Here is an 18,191-nt window from a genome sequence, read left to right as displayed (position 1 = left end):
AGAAACTATCCAATTCTTTTTATTTTTGTAAGTTCAAAGTTAACTGACTGCTAGTTAAATTGGTGTGAAAAATCCAAGGCTTAACCCTGCGTTATATCCAGAAAGTCAAATACACCATCACTACATTATATTATACACCAAAGGCCACAAAAACGTTGATTTTTAGTCCAAAGTGCCCCAAATTACATGGAAAAACGTGAAAAGCTTTATGCTCAAATGCCACACAGGACTACAAACAGCTTTTTACTGACTAGCACAATAGCCTAATGACAACCAAAAAAGAGAGAGAGAGAGAGAGAGAGAGGTGGGGGAGAGAGACATACATACCATGCGATGTGAACGTGAAGTGATTAGTAAAATAAGTGCATAGTCGGTGGTGTGTGAGAATCCGGTTCGTATTTTGCTCTGTGCCCGAGGGCGGGTGTGAGAGTGCCAGCCCTGCCAAATCAGACACAAACGAGTGTGTGTTTAGAAACAAACGACAACTAAACTTGACACAGAAAAACTACGAAAATGACCAAGCCAGAAGACATTAGATGAGGCAAAGGTATTACATTTTGTTGTTTAAGCCAATGTCAACTGCGTCTTCTCTTTCTATTTCACGATTGAATTTGGTTTAAGTGGGACAGTTTGACAGGTGCGACTCCATCTGTTAATTCGTCCTCGAGTCTTGGACATTTAACCAACCTGGACTTTTATCAGCTTGATATGGAGTGTATTATAATCCGTTTGTGTTATATGTGAAAGTAGACATTACACTTGGTCTCAGTGAAGTGGTAAGTAATTTGTTTACTTTTGTCTTGTTTGTCACTGTTTGTTGTGCGCGTGCGCGATTCAAGCATCGCTCGGTCTGTATGGAAATAAACTTTCCTGATATTGTTAAACATTTATTGGAAATTACAAAGTCATAGTCGGATAGGAATGAATGAAATAACGTTATATTATACACTTGTGTACATGCTTGTGAATGTAGTGGTTTGGAATACAAATCTTTTATAGTAGGAGAAAGTTATAATGTGTAGTGATATTTGTTTGTTTTGTTTTGTTTTTTTGAGCCCAAAATTGCATTTTGGGCTAAAAAAAAAAAAAAAAAAAATGTTATAAGGGGTAAAACAAAGTTAACGTTTTAAACGAAATAAAACAAATATATATATATAAGCATAGGAAAAATCATTATATAATAACGATGCTATTGACGTTGTTAATGTAACTTGTTCTTGTGAAATCAAAAAATAAAAAAACAAATTATTGAAGAGTATCAGTGGGCAGTTCACATGTTGTCTTTCCTTTTTTTAGGGAATTTATTGTCTCTATATTGCATCTAAAGAACATGAATAAACATTTAATGCAGGTTAGGGTATGGATTTTATAGGTTATTGCAATTAAAAAATGTTTTGACACAAAAATAACAACTTGTGTCTATTCATGATTACCACAACTCTTTCAGTTCCCACATTTTTATCTGAAACTCTTGGGTGTGGTTTCCCACAAATCTCATCTAAATCATCTTAATAACCAGGTGTGATCAGTGTGAGGTGTGCCTGTAATGGAAGGGGAACCTTTACTAGATCTGTGTCACCTGTCTGAGGTGGAGCAAACCGTAATTCTCAATGTTCTCCAGAGAGATGCAGAACTACGCAACAAAGAGGAAAGGAGAATACGGTCAGTGTGTGTACAATACTGAACTAATTAGGCAAATAAAAGTTATATGAGCAATGCAAGAAGAACTGCTTGTGTTTTCAGGAAGCTTCAGCAGACTGTGTCAGATCCTCTTCACCTGCGCTCTCTCTCGGGTGCATGGTTTAATGAAGAGCGCTCTAAGAGATATCAGAAGGGCGGAGCTGATGTTGTTAATGCCTCCATACGCCATAAGAAGCGTGAAAAAGGTTACATAATCTCTTTAGTCATTCCTGTAGTGTAGTGTTTATGTATTTGTGTGTATATGCATGTGTTGTCTCTGCACGTAATACTCTGTTGTTGTTTTATTCTGTAGATATACCTCTGTCAGGAATATTTGATAAGGAAAAAGGTAACTTTTCTCAGTTACATAAGCAGCATGAGGAAGACAAAAGTACAGAGAGAGAATTGCAGGAAAATGTAAGTGTAAGAGAGGATGACAAGAGTCAGGAAGAAAAGGAAAGAGAAAAAGATGGGGAAAGGTTGGTGCAACTTTTGGTGTCATCTCTCTACCTTATAGAACAGAACAAGCTGAATGCATGCATCTAAACAGTCTGTATATGATTTGTTACTATGTCTGAAAATAGAGATTTTGGACAAACTTATATTAGTTGGCCTTACTACTGTGGACTTACATCAAAAAATAAGTACAATGCACATATTGTGTTCATATTGTATTGCAAAAGACTTGCTGCTATTGAGATGGGATACGGGTAAGGTTAGGGACAGGTTTGGTGGTATGGGTAGGTTTAAGGGTGGGTTAAAGTGTAAGGGATGGACCAACAGCGTGATTATACATGTAATTACAGAAATTAATTACAGATGTAATTACATGTAGGTTCAAAAGTTTACATACGCTTGATTCTTAGTACTCTGTTGTTACCTGATTGATCCACAGGTGTGCTTTATTGTTTAGTGATAGTTGTTCATGAGTCCCTTGTTTTTCCTGAACAGTTAAACTGCCTGCTGTTCTTCAGAAAAATCCTTTGGGTCCCACAAATTCTTTGTTTTTTCAGCATTTTTGAGTGTTTAAACCCTTTCCAACAATGACTGTATGATTTTGAGATGCATCTTTTCACACTGAGGACAACTGAGGGACTCATATGCAACTATTACGGAAGTTTCAGACTCTCACTGATGCTTCAGAAGGAAACTCGTTCTCTTTCTCTTCTAGGAAACATGTAAGTATCTTCTGTAGCTTCTGAAGGGCAGTATTAAATGAAAAAATATGATATTTGGATAAAATAAGAAAAATTTACACACCTTTGTTCTGTTCAAAAGTTTTCATCCCTGGCTCTTGCATTGTTTTTCCTTCTGTGTTTGAACCTTCTGTAATAGTTGCATATGAGTACAGTCATTGTTGGAAAGGGTTCAAATACACAAAAATGCTGGAAAACCAAAGAATTTGTTGTTTTCTGAAGAACAGCGGGCAGTTTAACTGTTCAGGAGAAACAAGGGATTAATGAACAATGATTACTAAACCAAAAAAAATCATCAGGATCATTCAGGTAACAACACAGTATTAAGAATCAAGTGTATGTAAACTTTTGAAAGGGGTCATTTTTATAAATTATTTTCTCTTGTAGACTATACGTAAATGTCTTTTATGTGAAATATCTTATTCAGGTCAGTACTAACAAAAAAATAACATGCATTTTGTATGATCCCTCTTATTTTGGTAAAATAATTAACATTTTGCAGATTCTGCAATGTGTATGTAAACTTTTGACCTCAACTGTAAATATGATCCATATGTCTTATATTGTGATACTTCCCTTTTAGTCCCATTCCTATGGTAACTCCTGAACAACAGTCCAGGACAAGACACATCACAAAGGTCAGTTTACATTTCAGATTATATTACATGCTTATGAAATATGTGATACTGCATGTGACAGATATCTAATGTTCTTGCTTTGAACAGAGTAATGCAGCAAAAGAAAATGGTCTTAAAGGTAAAATAACCTAAAATAACAGGCTAATCATCTGATAAATGACAAAATATAAATAAATCTAAACTCCACTCTGCTCACTTTTGTTTCATGCCACAGAAAGTGTTCAAAAGTCAGGAGACAAAGAGAGGAGAATTTTGCCAAGTGTATCCCCATCTCTACAGGTCTGTTCAGCAAGGCCAGATGTTCAGATACAAACATCCCTAAAAACCTATTGTATTATGTGTGTGTATGTGTCTCTGTAGATGGACTCAGAGGGGGACGTGGACTCCGGTAGCACTGAACTAGACTATACAAGGTTTGGCTCAGTTAGCAGCTTGGCCTCCCATCATATGGTAATATACACTCTAACAAGCACTCACACTCGATCTTCTGCACCAACAAAGTTATGAAGGTGTAAATGGTCCAGTTTCTGTTTGGGTAGATGAATGGCAGTTTGATGAGTCTGTACAGTGTGGGCGATTTCGGGGATGTTGTAGTATCAGGACGGATCCAATTCTCATTGCAGTATGATGTCAAGAAAGAGGAGCTTCACGTGCACATACTTCGCTGCCAAGAGCTTGCATCAGCCCGCAAAAATCGATCAGACCCGTAAGTGTATTTGACCGTGGTCATTTTCATTCAATCATCGTTTTTATTCAGTCACATCTTTATCCGTCTCTTAAACACAGATACGTTAAAGTTTACCTTCTCCCTGACAACACATCCCGCAGTAAGAAAAAAACTGCAGTGAAGAGGAAAACATTAAATCCGGTCTACGATGAAAACATGAGAGTTAGTTCTAAATCATTTATTATTTCACAAATTATTCCATTGCATTTAAAATGACCATCAAACTTACAGTACTAATTATTTCCAGTACAAAGTGCGCAGACTGGACCTCCAGGCTCGTGTGCTGAGTTTGTCAGTCTGGCACATGGAGAGAATGAGGAGAAACCTCTTCCTGGGGGAGGTGGAAGTGAGGCTGGGTCAGTGGGACTGGAGCCAGAGCCAACCAACCTGGCACAACCTCCAGCCAAGAGTAAGCACATTTCAGAGTTAGTCTGATATCTGTAGTGAGCTAAATATGTGATAGACTCTCATGATCTGACTTTCTCTTAATGCAGGTTAAGTTAAGCCCAGATGACATTATCAGCAGAGGAACCATTCTGTTCTCAATTAAGTTTGTACCTCCAGGTTCAGAGGGTGAGTCTGAACAGACACTTCATATTTACAATCTCAATATCTGCATTTATATGCAAGGCCATTGATAAATTACATGTGGAATTGAAGACAAAAATATATTACTGCTTAATAATACAGTTAAATATAAATTACTTTTTTATTTACATTTTTTATTAAAAGGAATAAAAATTGATATTTGAAAATGATTAAAAAAACATTTTAATTACAATACAATTTACAAACTACCAGTTCCAAATGTTACAAATCTGATAAAATGCTGGTAACTGTCCACAAAAATATTGAAATGTAGTGATTTCAGTTTTATTTTGATTAATTGTGCAGCCCTATTTGTTTATTTACATTTTTTCGTGGCTATAGGAAGTGGTTGTCCACCGACTGGAGAGCTCCATATTTGGTTGAGAGAGATTGTTGGTCTACTTCCCACAAAACGTGGTGCACCCAGTACATATGTGAAAAGGTGTGTGTGCGCATTCATAGTCGTGTGCTGTTTGATTTTTGTTGGTATTTTTTGAGCACATCAGTATGGTTGTGTTTGTACAGTGTGGTATTACCAGATGAAAGTGGCGTCAGTGGCCAGCAGACTCGGGTAGTGCGAGGATCTGTCAACCCAGTCTTCAACCACACCATGGTTTATGACGGGTTTCAGTCCAGTGACCTTATTCAGGCCTGTGCAGAGATAACAGTCTGGAGTTCACATCCCTCCAGCTGTCTAGGTGGAGTACGACTCAGCACTGGCTCAGGTAACATGCATTTGAACATGATATACTTGACAATACAATTTAACATAGCTGAGAGATAAGACTGTGTTTATATGTTGCAGGTGTGAGTTATGGTCAGTCTGTCTGCTGGATGGACTCAACAGAAGATGAGACCAGTGTGTGGTCAAGTGTGATTCAGAGCCCCAACAGCTGGGTGGACACTAGTCTACCAATCAGAACCAACTTACAGCTTTGCTCTGATTGAACTTTGTTTAACCTATTCACCCCGTGTCTTTTGTTGGATAACATTTTGGAATACACTAAACAAATGTTTCCCAGATTTTTGACCCAGGTTGCGATCTGGATGGGTTGAAGCTAGTTGGCAAAAGTCAGAGCCAATCTGCAAATTTTGGACATTGGAGCTGACAGATTTCACAGAAAATTGCGTAGTATGTAATGGGCACTAACTCTGATTTTTAGCTTCAAACTGTGTTTCTGAGGATATCAAATGGGACCTAGGACCACAAAACCAGTCATAAGGGTCAATTTTCTGAAACTGAGATTTATATATGACACAAACGCTGAATAAATAAGCTTTCTACTGAGGAATGTTTGTTTAGGATAGGGCAATATTTGGCCGAGATACAACTTTTTGAAAATCTGGAATCTGAGGTTGCAAAAAAATCTAAATATTGAAAAAAATCGCCTTTAAAGTTGTCCAATAAAGTTCTTAGCAATGCATATTACTAGTCAAAAATTAAGTTTTGATATATTTACGGTAGGAACATTACAAAATGTCTTCATGGAACATGATATTTAATTAATATCCTAATGATTTTTGGCATAAGAGAAAAATTGATCATTTTGACCCATACAATGTATTTTTGGCTATTGCAACAAATATACCCTACTTAAGGCTGGTTTTGTGCTCCAAGGTCACAAATACGTTTTTATATTTTTAGCTGATTTTAGAACACATTGTAGTGTATGACATGACCTACACTCTTAAAAATAAAGGTGCTTCACAATGCCATAGAAGAACCTTTTTGTCTAAATGGTTCCATAAACAACCTTTAACATCTGAAGAACCTTTCAAAGGTTCTTTGTGGTGAAAGAAGGTTCTTCAGATTATAAAAGAAAGAGATGTTTCTTTAAAGAACCTTTGACTGAATGGTTCTTTGTGGAATCAAAATGTGTCCTTCTATGGCATTGCTGTGAAGAACCTTTTAAAGCACCTTTATTTTTAAGAGTGTAACTGAGCTCCAACACCATTCACCTCCAACTAAGGTATCTGTACAGGACAGAAATGAGATCAACCTCCTTTACATAAAATAAACATGTAGATGTGTAGAGAAAATTCTACAAGTGAAATGGAGAAAAAAAAAACATTTTGCATAGTGGTTTTGTTACAAATAGTTCTAACACATTTCTTTGAGTAGCCTATGTTGCCAACTTATATGATACAGTTTTATTTACTTTGTTGTCAAATTAAGTGTTTTTGCCAGAATTTGCTAAACCTAGAGGGAACGAAATAAGAATTCACTGTCTAACTTAAACTGCCCTCCTATGAAAACAATGGTATTTTCATCTTTCTGCTTGTGGTCTCATGGTGACATTGAAGGTCAAGCCCCAAATGTAAAGAAACACTAACTACTGATTAAAATCACACATTTTGTTCTTAAATGCATATTGCATCAGTTTTTACAAAAAACAAAACAAAACAATATGTTTTACTGTATATCTTCTTGTGACAGACTATTCAGTAATGTTTTGAAACCAGTCTTTATTTGTACTTGGATTAGGATGAATTAAAAAACAAATAAATACAATTCTGTATAATTGTAATATATGTTAAATGTTACTGTATTTATTCGCTTCCTTATTTAATTTTTTCATTATGGCAGTAGACGGGGGTAGCTGCAGCCTAGAGCAATGGGCGTGCCGAAGGGTCTTTACAATTGGTTGCGAGTTTCCCGTCTAACATAAAGGCAGGCCGTTATCTTAAACGCTATTAATCCCTTTAATCTGTTTAAGTAATAAATCCAACATAATTCTATAAACCCAAATCCCATTCTTTCACTGTAAAAATAGCGATCATGATATTAAAAATATTACTTTCGAATGTACAGTACTGTGCAAAAGTTTTAGGCCAGCTAAAAAAGTAAGTTATTTCTATCTGTAGTGTGTCAGTAAAAAATATCGGTTTACATTTCCAAACATTCTGTTTGCCATTAATTGTAATAACCTAGTGAGATTTTTGTTTGCACAAGGAGTCTGACAACAGCCAGTGACTCCACACTGATCTAATCTCTTCATCATCCAGTCTTCCTGGAATGACATGAAGACACAGAACAAACTGAAACAGAATAAATCCAGAAGAACTGTGGCAACGTCTCCAAGATGCTTCAAGATACCTACCTGCAAAGCTACCTGAAAAATTTTGCGCAAGTGCACCTAGGGCAAAAGCTGCTGTAAACGATTTCATTTAGTTAATAGAAGGTAATTGATAAAGAAAATCTATTTATGACAGCATCCTCATTTTACAGCATTTTTACACAAGTGCCTAAAACTTTTAACAGTGCTGCGGCTTTGCACATAGGTTTCTTGAAGCATCCTGGAGACTTTGTCACAGTTCTTCTGGATTTAGTCTGTCTGAGTTTGTTCTGTTTCTTCATGTCATTCCAGACAGACTGGATGATGGTGAGATCAGATCTCTGTGCAGAGCACTCGCTGTTGTCAGACTCCTTGTGCAAACAAAAATCTCACTGGATTATTACGATTAATGGCAAAATGAATGTTTGGAAATGTAATCTGATATTTCCTACTGACACACTACAGCAAAAGACTGACTTTAACTGACTTTAAACCATTTTTTAGCTGATGAAAATACTAGTGGCCTAAGACTTTTGCACAGTACTGTACCTTTGGAATTTCATTCTGAATGGCCGCAGGTTACTGCAAGTAGGGATAACTGCAGGCTGGAGCAATGGGCGTGCCGAAAGGTAGGGGGCGTGTCAAAAATATGACAGAAGACAACAGAAAATTGAGGCAAACAACCACCATAACAACTAAAACAAAGAGAAATGAATGAATATATATAAAATGTGTAGTGCAAACATATTCCACAGCCTTTTGATATATGAGAGAGAGAGATGTTTTTTTCCTAATAAGAATATTTATTGTTGTCAGCCACTTTAATATTGTAAATATACAGTTTGAACATTAACATTAACACTGCACTGTGCTTACAAACAGGTAAATGAACTTGAATAAAGATTAAATTAAAATGTGTTGTACCTAAAAGTTAAATAAAAACTGTACTGTAATTAGTGATTCCTCTGCGTACCACTAGAGGGAGTCCACTGGTATAGATGTACAATGTTTTTTACACAAAGGTTTTTTAACAATTTTTTTTTAAATTATTACAAATATTCATATATTTTTACTACCTTTTTCTTAAAACGTTTATGTAATTTGTAATTGTAATTTTATAGACATAAATTAGTAATTATGATTTACAATGTTACATTGTTTTTGGTTGTTGTTTTTTCAACATTGTTTTTGGTTGTTGTTGTTTTTCTTTAATCCAACTACCATCAGTCCTTAAAACAAATTAGAAATACTGGACACTGTGGCATCAGAAAAATAGGGGGTTTTCACAGCACTACTGCAGTATGGATGAATAAATTGATGTATTAATGAATTTGTTGGGATTATTTATTTATTTATTTAGTGTAGACAAAAAAACTTGTGTAGACAATTTTATTGGCTAAAATTGTGTCTGTTTGCCAAATTGGTTGATGCAACTTAACAGAAGGTTATTAAACAGTACTTATTCTACATATTCTAACCCATATGTTTGCCCTTATCAGGCAAAACATTTTTAGTTTCCATGCACTTTTAATAAAAGTACAGAAAAACTGCAAAGCATGGTTCAAAACAGTAGAAATTATTGATTCCATAAAAAAATTATTTCCTGTGTAATCAATACAATGGTAATATAACACTAAAAGATATTTCAAACTTATGAACAGCTTGTGAGATTCTATATGCATAAAATAATAATTGTAATTTTTTTTTTTCGATTATTGTCCTGAAATGCACCCAAATACACAAAGGTCAGCACCATTAGGCAACTGTACATGAATCTTAAGTAGTAACAGTACTACAGTATGTGTTTTAAGGGAAAGAGTTTTACATTGTCTCTGTTATTAAAATTATGATGAATATTACATTTAAATATGCATATCACCTTTAAATTTTCAACTTCAGAAATGATATCATTCTCGTAAGAACACCATGACACAAAAAAAAAAAAAAGAAAAGAAAAAGAAAAACACTGAATGATTTAGAACAGAACCACCACACAGCAGTTGAGAACATTTGAAAAAGAACTGTTCAACTGGTATATCCGAACATGAACTACTGAACTTGTATGTAAAAGACCTGTACACTTGACTGTCTCTGCCATCTCTTAGACCATTCTTGCATAGCAAATCAAAAAAAAAAAAAAAAAAAAAAAAAAAAAAAAGAATCATCAAAATGTTTAATTATGACTTACACAAGCCATCCAGTGTGACTTGCTCTATGATGGAAATAAAATGCAGTCTTTTGCAAACACATCAACCCGTCATAAAAATATAATACAAACAACAGTAAAATGTACACAATGTATATTTTGTAAGAAATGTGTGTACAAAATATGTTACAACTGGATATTATTGTTAGTAGTAACAGTATATATTACAAATGTATTTTAGTATTATTATTACTATTTTTTATATACTCTTCTCTCTCATATATCGAAAGGCTGTGGAATATGTTTGCACTACACATTCTGTATGTATTCATACATTTCTCTTTGTTTTTGTATATTTCTTTTTGTTGTAGTTGTTATGGTTGTTGTTTGCCTCTATTTTCTGTTATGTCTTTTGTCGTATTTTTGAATTTGTCACACTTTCAATAAAGAAATATATCTATAACACAGCAGAACAACAGACACAATTACAAACAGTAAAATAAACAAAGCAAACTATGTTTGACGTACGTATCATAACATTTTAAATGTAACATCGCTGTTCACGTTATTATTTATCACATTAACAAATTATCTTAACGTGGATATCATAAATATACTTACTTTCATGATGAAAGTCTGTGATGTTGCAAATGTCCAAGTATCTTGTGTTTTTCACATCTTTGCACAAAATGGACATCGACACAAGCTTCGATGCAAATACAATCGTTGCTTTGTTTCACAGTAACGTATCTGTCAACAACAGTTAAATAATTACTAAAATTGAAAAATACAGTGCGAAGGAAAATAATATATTATGACTGCATCTTAATAAGCGATCGCATGCCTTACCAACATGTTTCGTAAAAGTATGGTTACCGCTGATTGGCCAACGCAAACGCACCTTTGACACGCCCCTTACCTATCGGCACACCCATTGCTCCAGCCTGCAGTTATACCTACTTGATATCAATCATTTCTGCACAATTCCCATTTCACACTTTGGTTTCGTTTTCCCACTGGCTGTGTCTGTAGACTGCAAGCATGGCAGAGGAGAGAAGCTGTGAGTGTGGAGTTTTATTCATTTTACCCATCTCACCTACATTGCTTTCTCTTGCCTTTACGGTCATGTATATTTACGTATATAAATAACCATTTGATGCTTACTGTATGCATTTTACACAGCAATAATAGCATTTACTTGACCAGAATTCGGGAATCGTCAGCAAGCTATGTTGACTAAATCATGAACATTCTGATTCTAACAAGATGTCGCCAAGAAATGGGGAAGAATCAACTTTGAACCCTGGATTTCGAGACACTTGATCGAGATGACGTTACGACTTCAGTGGGAAGTGGGATATTTCCGATAAAGGCACCAATAATCATGCATCTTTTTACCCATCTGTATAAGTTTACTATGTATATGACCTTAGTTAGATAAAACAGCAGGCTTGCGCCCCGTGATTTAATGGTTCGGCCAGTAGCGTAGTCAGAAAAGAGATTCTGGGTGTGCATCAGAAAAACTGGGTGTGCCACATTAATTGTCATATTAATGTGCAAATAAAATCCTACTCTGCGTAGGCTATTAACGTTACAGATAGTTGCATATTAAAATGACCAGATTTCATGCCATACTACCCTCATTTTAGATTCTGATTTGTAAAAATAATTTACGTCCTCGTCATTTTTGAGTCATTTTCCGAAGCTTTCTTGCTCCTTAAGACGGCCACCGACAATCAAAAAATGTAATGCCGCAATACACACTTGACTTTTCATTTAATTTTCACTTTATTCGCGACACACGCTTTATTTAATTTTTAATTTAAGTCGTAAGTTTACACAGGGGCCCGCGGGGCACATACTAACGTGGGGTTAATTGTAACACACGTGATTTAAATATTTCACACATGCTAGCATAACCAAATTTACAGTATTAGGTGCCATATCAACACTATATAAAAAAGTGCGCCAAAATGCAAAAGCCTTTTGAAGATATGGCTGAATATTTATTTATTTATATCAGGGGTGCCCAAACCTGTTCCTGGAGATCTACTTTCCTGCAGAGTTTAGTTCCAACCCTAATCAAACACACCTGTCTGTAATTATCAAGTGCTCCTTGAGATCCTAATTAGCTGGTTCAGGTGTGTTTGGTCAGGGTTGGAGCTGAACTCTGCAGGACAGTCGATCTCCATGAACAGGGTTGAGCACCCCTGATTTATATGATATTTACATTTCTGGCTGAAGAATTTTTTTTCATTTCAGTATTTGAAATGAGACAAATCTGCTATTATTTTAATCTCCAATCTGTTATTTATCAGTTTAGATAGCTCATCAGTGGTTCGCTGGATCTAGCAGAAGACAATAATCTGCTTCTTGGATATGCACTGTATATACGCATACCAACTTGATTATTACCGTATAATACCAAAAGGTTGTGCTTTTGTATATAGAGATGCACTTTCTGCTGTCTCTGCGCGTCACAGCAATGACCCGGCTACTTGCCTCACAAAGAAATCCATAGAAAGCTCGAAATGTATATTAAACGAACCAAATAAAAAAAAGAAAATCTTTTATTACGTAGTCGGAATGGAAAGGTACATTTTTCTATTAAAGACAAATTCATGTGGAGATGGCCAGTGCAGTGTTGACATTCTGTTATTATATTAATCAATTTAAAATAAAGGTTAGAGTAGTTGACTAGAAAAATCTTTAGTCGGGGGCAGGTCTACTTGGCACTTTCCGTTTTTAAAATAAAATGCTGACATTTCGAAAAGCAAATTATTTATTTATTTATTTATTTTTTTTTTTCTTTCATTTTTTTATGTGTGGGTGCCACTGTGGGGGGCACGGCACACCCTGGCACACCCGTGGCTACGCCCCTGGGTTTGGCACATTTCCTGTAATGTTTTAAATATCAGTGGTTTTCAAACCTGTCCTGGAAGCACCCCCGCCCTTCACATTTTGTATGTCTCCCTTATCAGAAACACCCAACTCATATTGTGCAGCCTCTACTAAGGAGCTGATGAGCTGAATCAGGTGTGTTAGATGAGGGAGACATACAAAATGTGCAGGGCAGGGGCGCTTCCAGGACCGGTTTGAAAACCACTGCACTAGATCATCCACGCAACCTATTAAGTACGCAATAGTATACATTTGATTTTATAGAAAACCTGACTGAATAAACTGTCTATGTGATTTGTGTTTTGTTTTTTCCCCCCGCGGTGCCACCCCAGCTGGTGGCAGAACAGTTCCTGATTTTGGAAGATGTATCATGTCAAAGGTAGATATCTGCTTCATAGGCCTATTTCATAATATGGCGGCCGAGAATGGAAGTAGGGAAGCGGTACTTCCGGTTGCGTCGCCGCCCATTACGATTGTCATTCATTGTCATTTTCATTTTCTTCCAATCATTAACAAATTTTCCAATAATAAGAGACACTTCAGTCTCAAACATTATTGTAGAGAAAGTGGCAATTAGGGCCAGGTGTTACAGGTCATTAAGAAAGCATGAGGAACCACAGCAGCTTGAGGTAAATACATTCAGGATTTAGGTAATGCTTTTTTAAAAATGCATTACTTGTCTCAATGTAAATATCAAATGTAGCGATTAATTCTAGCAGTAAAAGCACCATATATGCAGTGATATATATAAGGAAGTCACACTGTGTTCCTTTTTTTTCACATTTCAAATTGTTACATAAATTTGAAAAGCTTTAGAATTTGTTTTGTTTTTATGAGCTTCTTATTTTGAGATCTCATATTAGAGAGGGTTTCAAGGTAAATTTTAAGATCAGTGTTACAAAATGTAATATATAATAGTTTCTTCTGACTTACTTTTGATTTGTGAATATAAAACTTTGCTGAGATAATTAAGATGTTTATAATATAAACCTGTTTCTCAGAAAAAGATGGGTTTTTAAAAAAAAAACAAAGTAAAATATAATGAGAATCTAAATGAAGGGGTTTGCTTAATTTTTTTTTGTTATGTCTATTTTAGAGTCAGTCCAAAATGAAATGGCATAAAGGAATAGAAAAATAAATGTGCAATATCTTCTACATATTACAAAAAGTACATTTATCACAAACACTATTAATATATCTGCTAAAAGCTACATTTACAGGGTAATATCTGTGAATAATTTTGTACAGTACTTCTTTTACTTTATTCGAAATGTCATTTATATGGTAATGTCCAAATGCTAAGCCCAGATAAACAGTTAGGTGTAAGCCATTTGGATTTACATGGAGGATTGGATCCAACATTAAAGGAGCTTCTTATAAAACTGTTATCAAAACGTTTGTCAAAAAAGGAAAGACCATTTACAAAAAGTTGGGGATTTTGTAGGGTTGTATTATTAGTATTTGCATCTGAGAAGTTGCTTAAAGTTATCATGCCATTGGGAATAGCCTTAATTACTTTGTTAAATTCTTTTTCGTTTACAAAAAAGCCATATTTTGTAATAAAATTAGAATAAGTGTACAACTGCCCACTCTTGTCAATAAGCTGGTTTACAATTAATATGTTATGCCGAACCCAATTCTCCATGTACGGTGACTTGTTATTACGAGTGATATTACCATTGATACATATAAAACACCTGCTAGGAGAAAAATTGTGTTTGTACAGAAGTGACCAGTAAAGTGCTTGTGCTTGTTTGTGATAATTGGCCAAAGCAATAGGAGGTTGATTTATCATGTTACTTAAAACTTGAGCTATAACCAAGAAAAGGAATGCAGAAACTGGACAAATCTCTTTAATTATTCAAGGAAATGAGCCAAAAGTCAATTCTCGACTTTATCTCGAGTCATTTGCATATTGCTCCATGCAAATTGTCTAATACAGTGGTTTTCAAACCGGTCCTGCGAGCACCCCTATCTATCTAGAGCATTATCATGAACCACATTAAAATCTCCTCCAATAATTACCTTTGCCATTGGAAATTTAGTTAAGAGAATGTTTACATTTCCCTCTATAGTGTCCAACAGATTATGATTCAAAACTAAAGAATTATATTCATAAACATTACATAATGTAAATATATTGCTGCCAATTTCAACAACTAAAAATACCCAATGCCCTATAACATTACATTGATTATAAAGAATTTTCCCTCTAAAGCTGGTGATCACACCAGCTGAGTGGTTATTTCCATGTGCTAGCCAGAGTTCATCAACCCACTGGTTCTTCCAAAACAAAACGTCCTCTGCACTCGAATGGGATTCTTGTAAAAAAATAAAATCTGCCTTCATTTTTCTGCCTTTGCATTTCTTTTTACAATCTCTCGAATGCCCTTTACATTAAGAGAGATAAGTGATAACTCCATTATGAAGTAACAGAAGTATGTAGAGGGTTTGAACTGTCTTCTGCTTAAAGCAGTACAACACGTTATAACTCTTGAAACAGGTTCAAAAAAATTATAACTAGCCTACAATAGGAGGTCAAAATACATTTTATGAACATAAGTTACAAAGAACAGCAATAACAGTAAAACTAAATTTGACCAAAATGGAACAAACTTATTTGTTTGTAGGCATGTCTCTAAGGGGTCTGCAGAGCACTGTGTACTGTTCATTCATCAGCTGGTTTTCAGTGCTCTGTGTAGACCAAAAGATCGACTGGGATTTAAGAATCGATATCAAAATGTGAATCTATTAATATCGTTTTTTTTTTTTTTTTTTTTTGCGCTGTCATCCTGTAGGTTTATGATTAAAAATGAAAATGTGAACAAAAATAAAAGCAATTTAATGCATTATTATAATTAAAATATGAAAATGAAAGGTAATAATAGATTATGATGGAATTTTTACAACCCTGTCTGTTAAAATGACAGACAACGTTAAAGTCTAGCAGTGCTTTTATCGGAAAACAGTTTTCCCTACTTCCGGCTCGCGGATGTCACGTTGTGAAATAGGCCTATTACACAGTATATCCCAATACAGTCCACGTCTTTTTCAGTATGTTACATATCCCTTTTTTGTGTAGGTGAACTCTCTGCGCCTTATTCTGAGCTAAAAGAGCCGTTTGAAGCTTGGTACGACCTTGAGGGAAACAGAAGTCGAATTGACTATCAAGATGGTCAGTGATCTTTTCATGATAAAATCACACAGTATTAAAACCAAAATGAATTATGGAGTTTCATCACTGATGCTGTCTATACAGGAACAGTGCGTACTTTTCTGAATGGAAACGACTTGGATTATGGTGCCATTTACACGATCACACCAGTCACCAATGAAACCGAAATCCAAGCTATCAAGTGTTTCCAGCTTAAAGGTACCAAGGAGGATCCAATACACCCACAGGCACCACTGCCTGATTTGCAGGGCTTTGAAGTATGTAATAAATCTCAGTGTCTTTTTTTTTTTTTCTTCATGAGGTCCATTATTGATTTGGACACTGACTTTCATTGTTTCACTGAAATGTTTGTGAAATCATTGTTTATTTTTAAGTTTGAGAAGATGGAGAATCATGCAGATGTTCTGTGTGAGGTCTGGAAAAAGGTTGCACAGGCTGGCCATAAGAAGAACACGTATCGTCTGTGGGTCACACGTCCAGAAGGAAATGATTCCCCAGCCATCCCACACCGTTTTGAGATGGAGGGCTTCAACACTCTTTTGGAGTCCCACAATGACAAATACACTATTGACTACAGTGACTTCAGCTCACAAACTGAGTCTGACATTTTCACACGACCTGAAGGTAACTGGAAAACAAACGTTCAGTGAAATGCCTTTGTCTGACTCTTTATATCACCCAATTAAACATTCACTGAGGTATTATGTGTTTAGAAATGTACAGTAAAGAGTTTCCTAATCCTATTGAGGAGCATCAAATATTGGCCAACCCCATTCAAGACTATGTCAGCACCTCTCCTATTAGCCACGCCCACCGTCTGTTTGGACCCTTCAAGAAGAAGTTCAAACGTCAGTATAGAAGTGAGAAGGAGCATGAGGAGCGTGAGAACATCTTTGTACATACTCTGCGGTAAGGGGTAACAACAAACATTACTAGAGATGAAGTAAAGTTTGAAAACAGATCCCAATTATTATTATTTCCATTATCTATTAATTAAGTAATACAGCACGGGAGTCCATGCTATAGTTATGGCTAAGAAATGGCAACACAAAAACCAAGCAGAAGTCCTTGTTAAATAAACTTACAACTAAATACATATGCTTTTAATTTTACATCCTTTTCCCCCTCAGGTATGTGCACTCTACAAACAGAGCCGGTCATACATTCAGTGTCGGTATCAATCACTTTGCCGACCAGAAGAAGGAAGAGCTGGCCATGATGACAGGAGGTTTACTGCTTCCGCTTTAGAGAAAGTTTGTTTTGCAAATATATGTAAAACAGTTTGACAAACTAGAGTTTACTAGAGTAGAGAAAAATTGAGAATTCATTGTCTTTACACAACTAACTCAACTGACTTGAAAAATTGAGAACTAATCACTGGTGATGGGGAGTAGTTACATGTAACGGAATTACGTAATTTAATTACAAAATAAATGTAATTGTAATTACAGTTACTGAGAAACAATGTGTACTTTATTTTTTAAGATGAATAGTTTCTTTCCAAGGCACTGTTAGATGCCAGTGTTTCCTGTCTATGCAAACTATGCAGACATTTGATTTCAAAACCAGTTGTTCAACTATGTCTTGTTATGATTTCATAAGTCTGAATTTTTGGTGGCTGTGCTTTAAATTAAATTGTTACATGGCTCTGTGGAATGCTTGATTCTGCTTGGTCAGTCATGACATTCCAAGGTATGTTATTCCCTGAGAACAACTGGTAAAAGCTAATAACGCAGATTCATCTGGGCTACTTAGGTCAGATCTACATGCTTGATAGTTTTTCTTGGTGGAAGCTTTGCGTTTGATTAGTTAATAAAAAAATATTAAAAATCAGCTCAATATTATGTGTACAATTTCTTAATTCTGTCATCCTTTTATCGTGGACTCACTCTGTTGTTTCATACAAACGCAGCTGCTGCCGTTTTATTCTGTACACTATAAGATAACTAACTAGCTAGTACTATAAGTCCTAGTACTTAATTATTTGTGTGGTGATAATGTCAAGTGATAAAGGATTTTGAAAGTCTGACAGTAATCAGTTCAGGGTTCAGTATCGAGACTACCGGGGGGAAACGGCAGTTGAT

At 35.5% G+C, this 18,191-nt stretch overlaps 1 protein-coding gene and 1 pseudogene across 2 annotated transcripts; both read left to right on the top strand.

The window, feature by feature from the left end:
* Positions 1-369: 369 nt before the first annotated feature.
* sytl1 (synaptotagmin-like 1) lies at positions 370-6,819 on the top strand. Of its 2 annotated transcripts, XM_051136232.1 has the most exons (16): positions 370-547; positions 1,297-1,351; positions 1,520-1,662; positions 1,744-1,886; positions 1,994-2,159; positions 3,460-3,514; positions 3,602-3,632; positions 3,729-3,793; positions 3,875-3,964; positions 4,054-4,220; positions 4,301-4,403; positions 4,489-4,650; positions 4,736-4,814; positions 5,172-5,271; positions 5,355-5,554; positions 5,635-6,819. In XM_051136232.1, the coding sequence occupies exons 3-16, from the start codon at positions 1,547-1,549 to the stop codon at positions 5,775-5,777; spliced, it is 1,620 nt and encodes a 539-aa protein (XP_050992189.1). In that variant the 5' UTR covers positions 370-547; positions 1,297-1,351; positions 1,520-1,546; the 3' UTR covers positions 5,778-6,819. The 2 variants fall into 2 exon arrangements, with proteins under 2 accessions (XP_050992189.1, XP_050992188.1); XM_051136231.1 differs by lacking the exon at positions 1,297-1,351.
* A 6,432-nt stretch (positions 6,820-13,251) lies between these two features.
* On the top strand, positions 13,252-17,355 carry LOC127182120 (counting factor associated protein D-like; annotated as a pseudogene).
* Positions 17,356-18,191: the final 836 nt, after the last annotated feature.

The sequence above is a fragment of the Labeo rohita genome, chromosome 19, assembly GCF_022985175.1.
Source record: "Labeo rohita strain BAU-BD-2019 chromosome 19, IGBB_LRoh.1.0, whole genome shotgun sequence".
NCBI lineage: Eukaryota > Metazoa > Chordata > Actinopteri > Cypriniformes > Cyprinidae > Labeo > Labeo rohita.
Note: the sequence above shows the minus strand (reverse complement) of the source record. Positions and strands in the feature narration are given on the sequence as shown.

Bases quoted from the DNA above. Each gene is read 5' to 3' on its own strand.
- sytl1 (XM_051136231.1), top strand. From the start codon at position 1,547: ATGGAAGGGGAACCTTTACTAGATCTGTGTCACCTGTCTGAGGTGGAG. The intron at 4,221-4,300 runs GTAAGTGTATTT...TCTTAAACACAG, and splicing joins CGCAAAAATCGATCAGACCC to ATACGTTAAAGTTTACCTTC. The intron at 5,272-5,354 runs GTGTGTGTGCGC...GTGTTTGTACAG, and splicing joins CCCAGTACATATGTGAAAAG to TGTGGTATTACCAGATGAAA.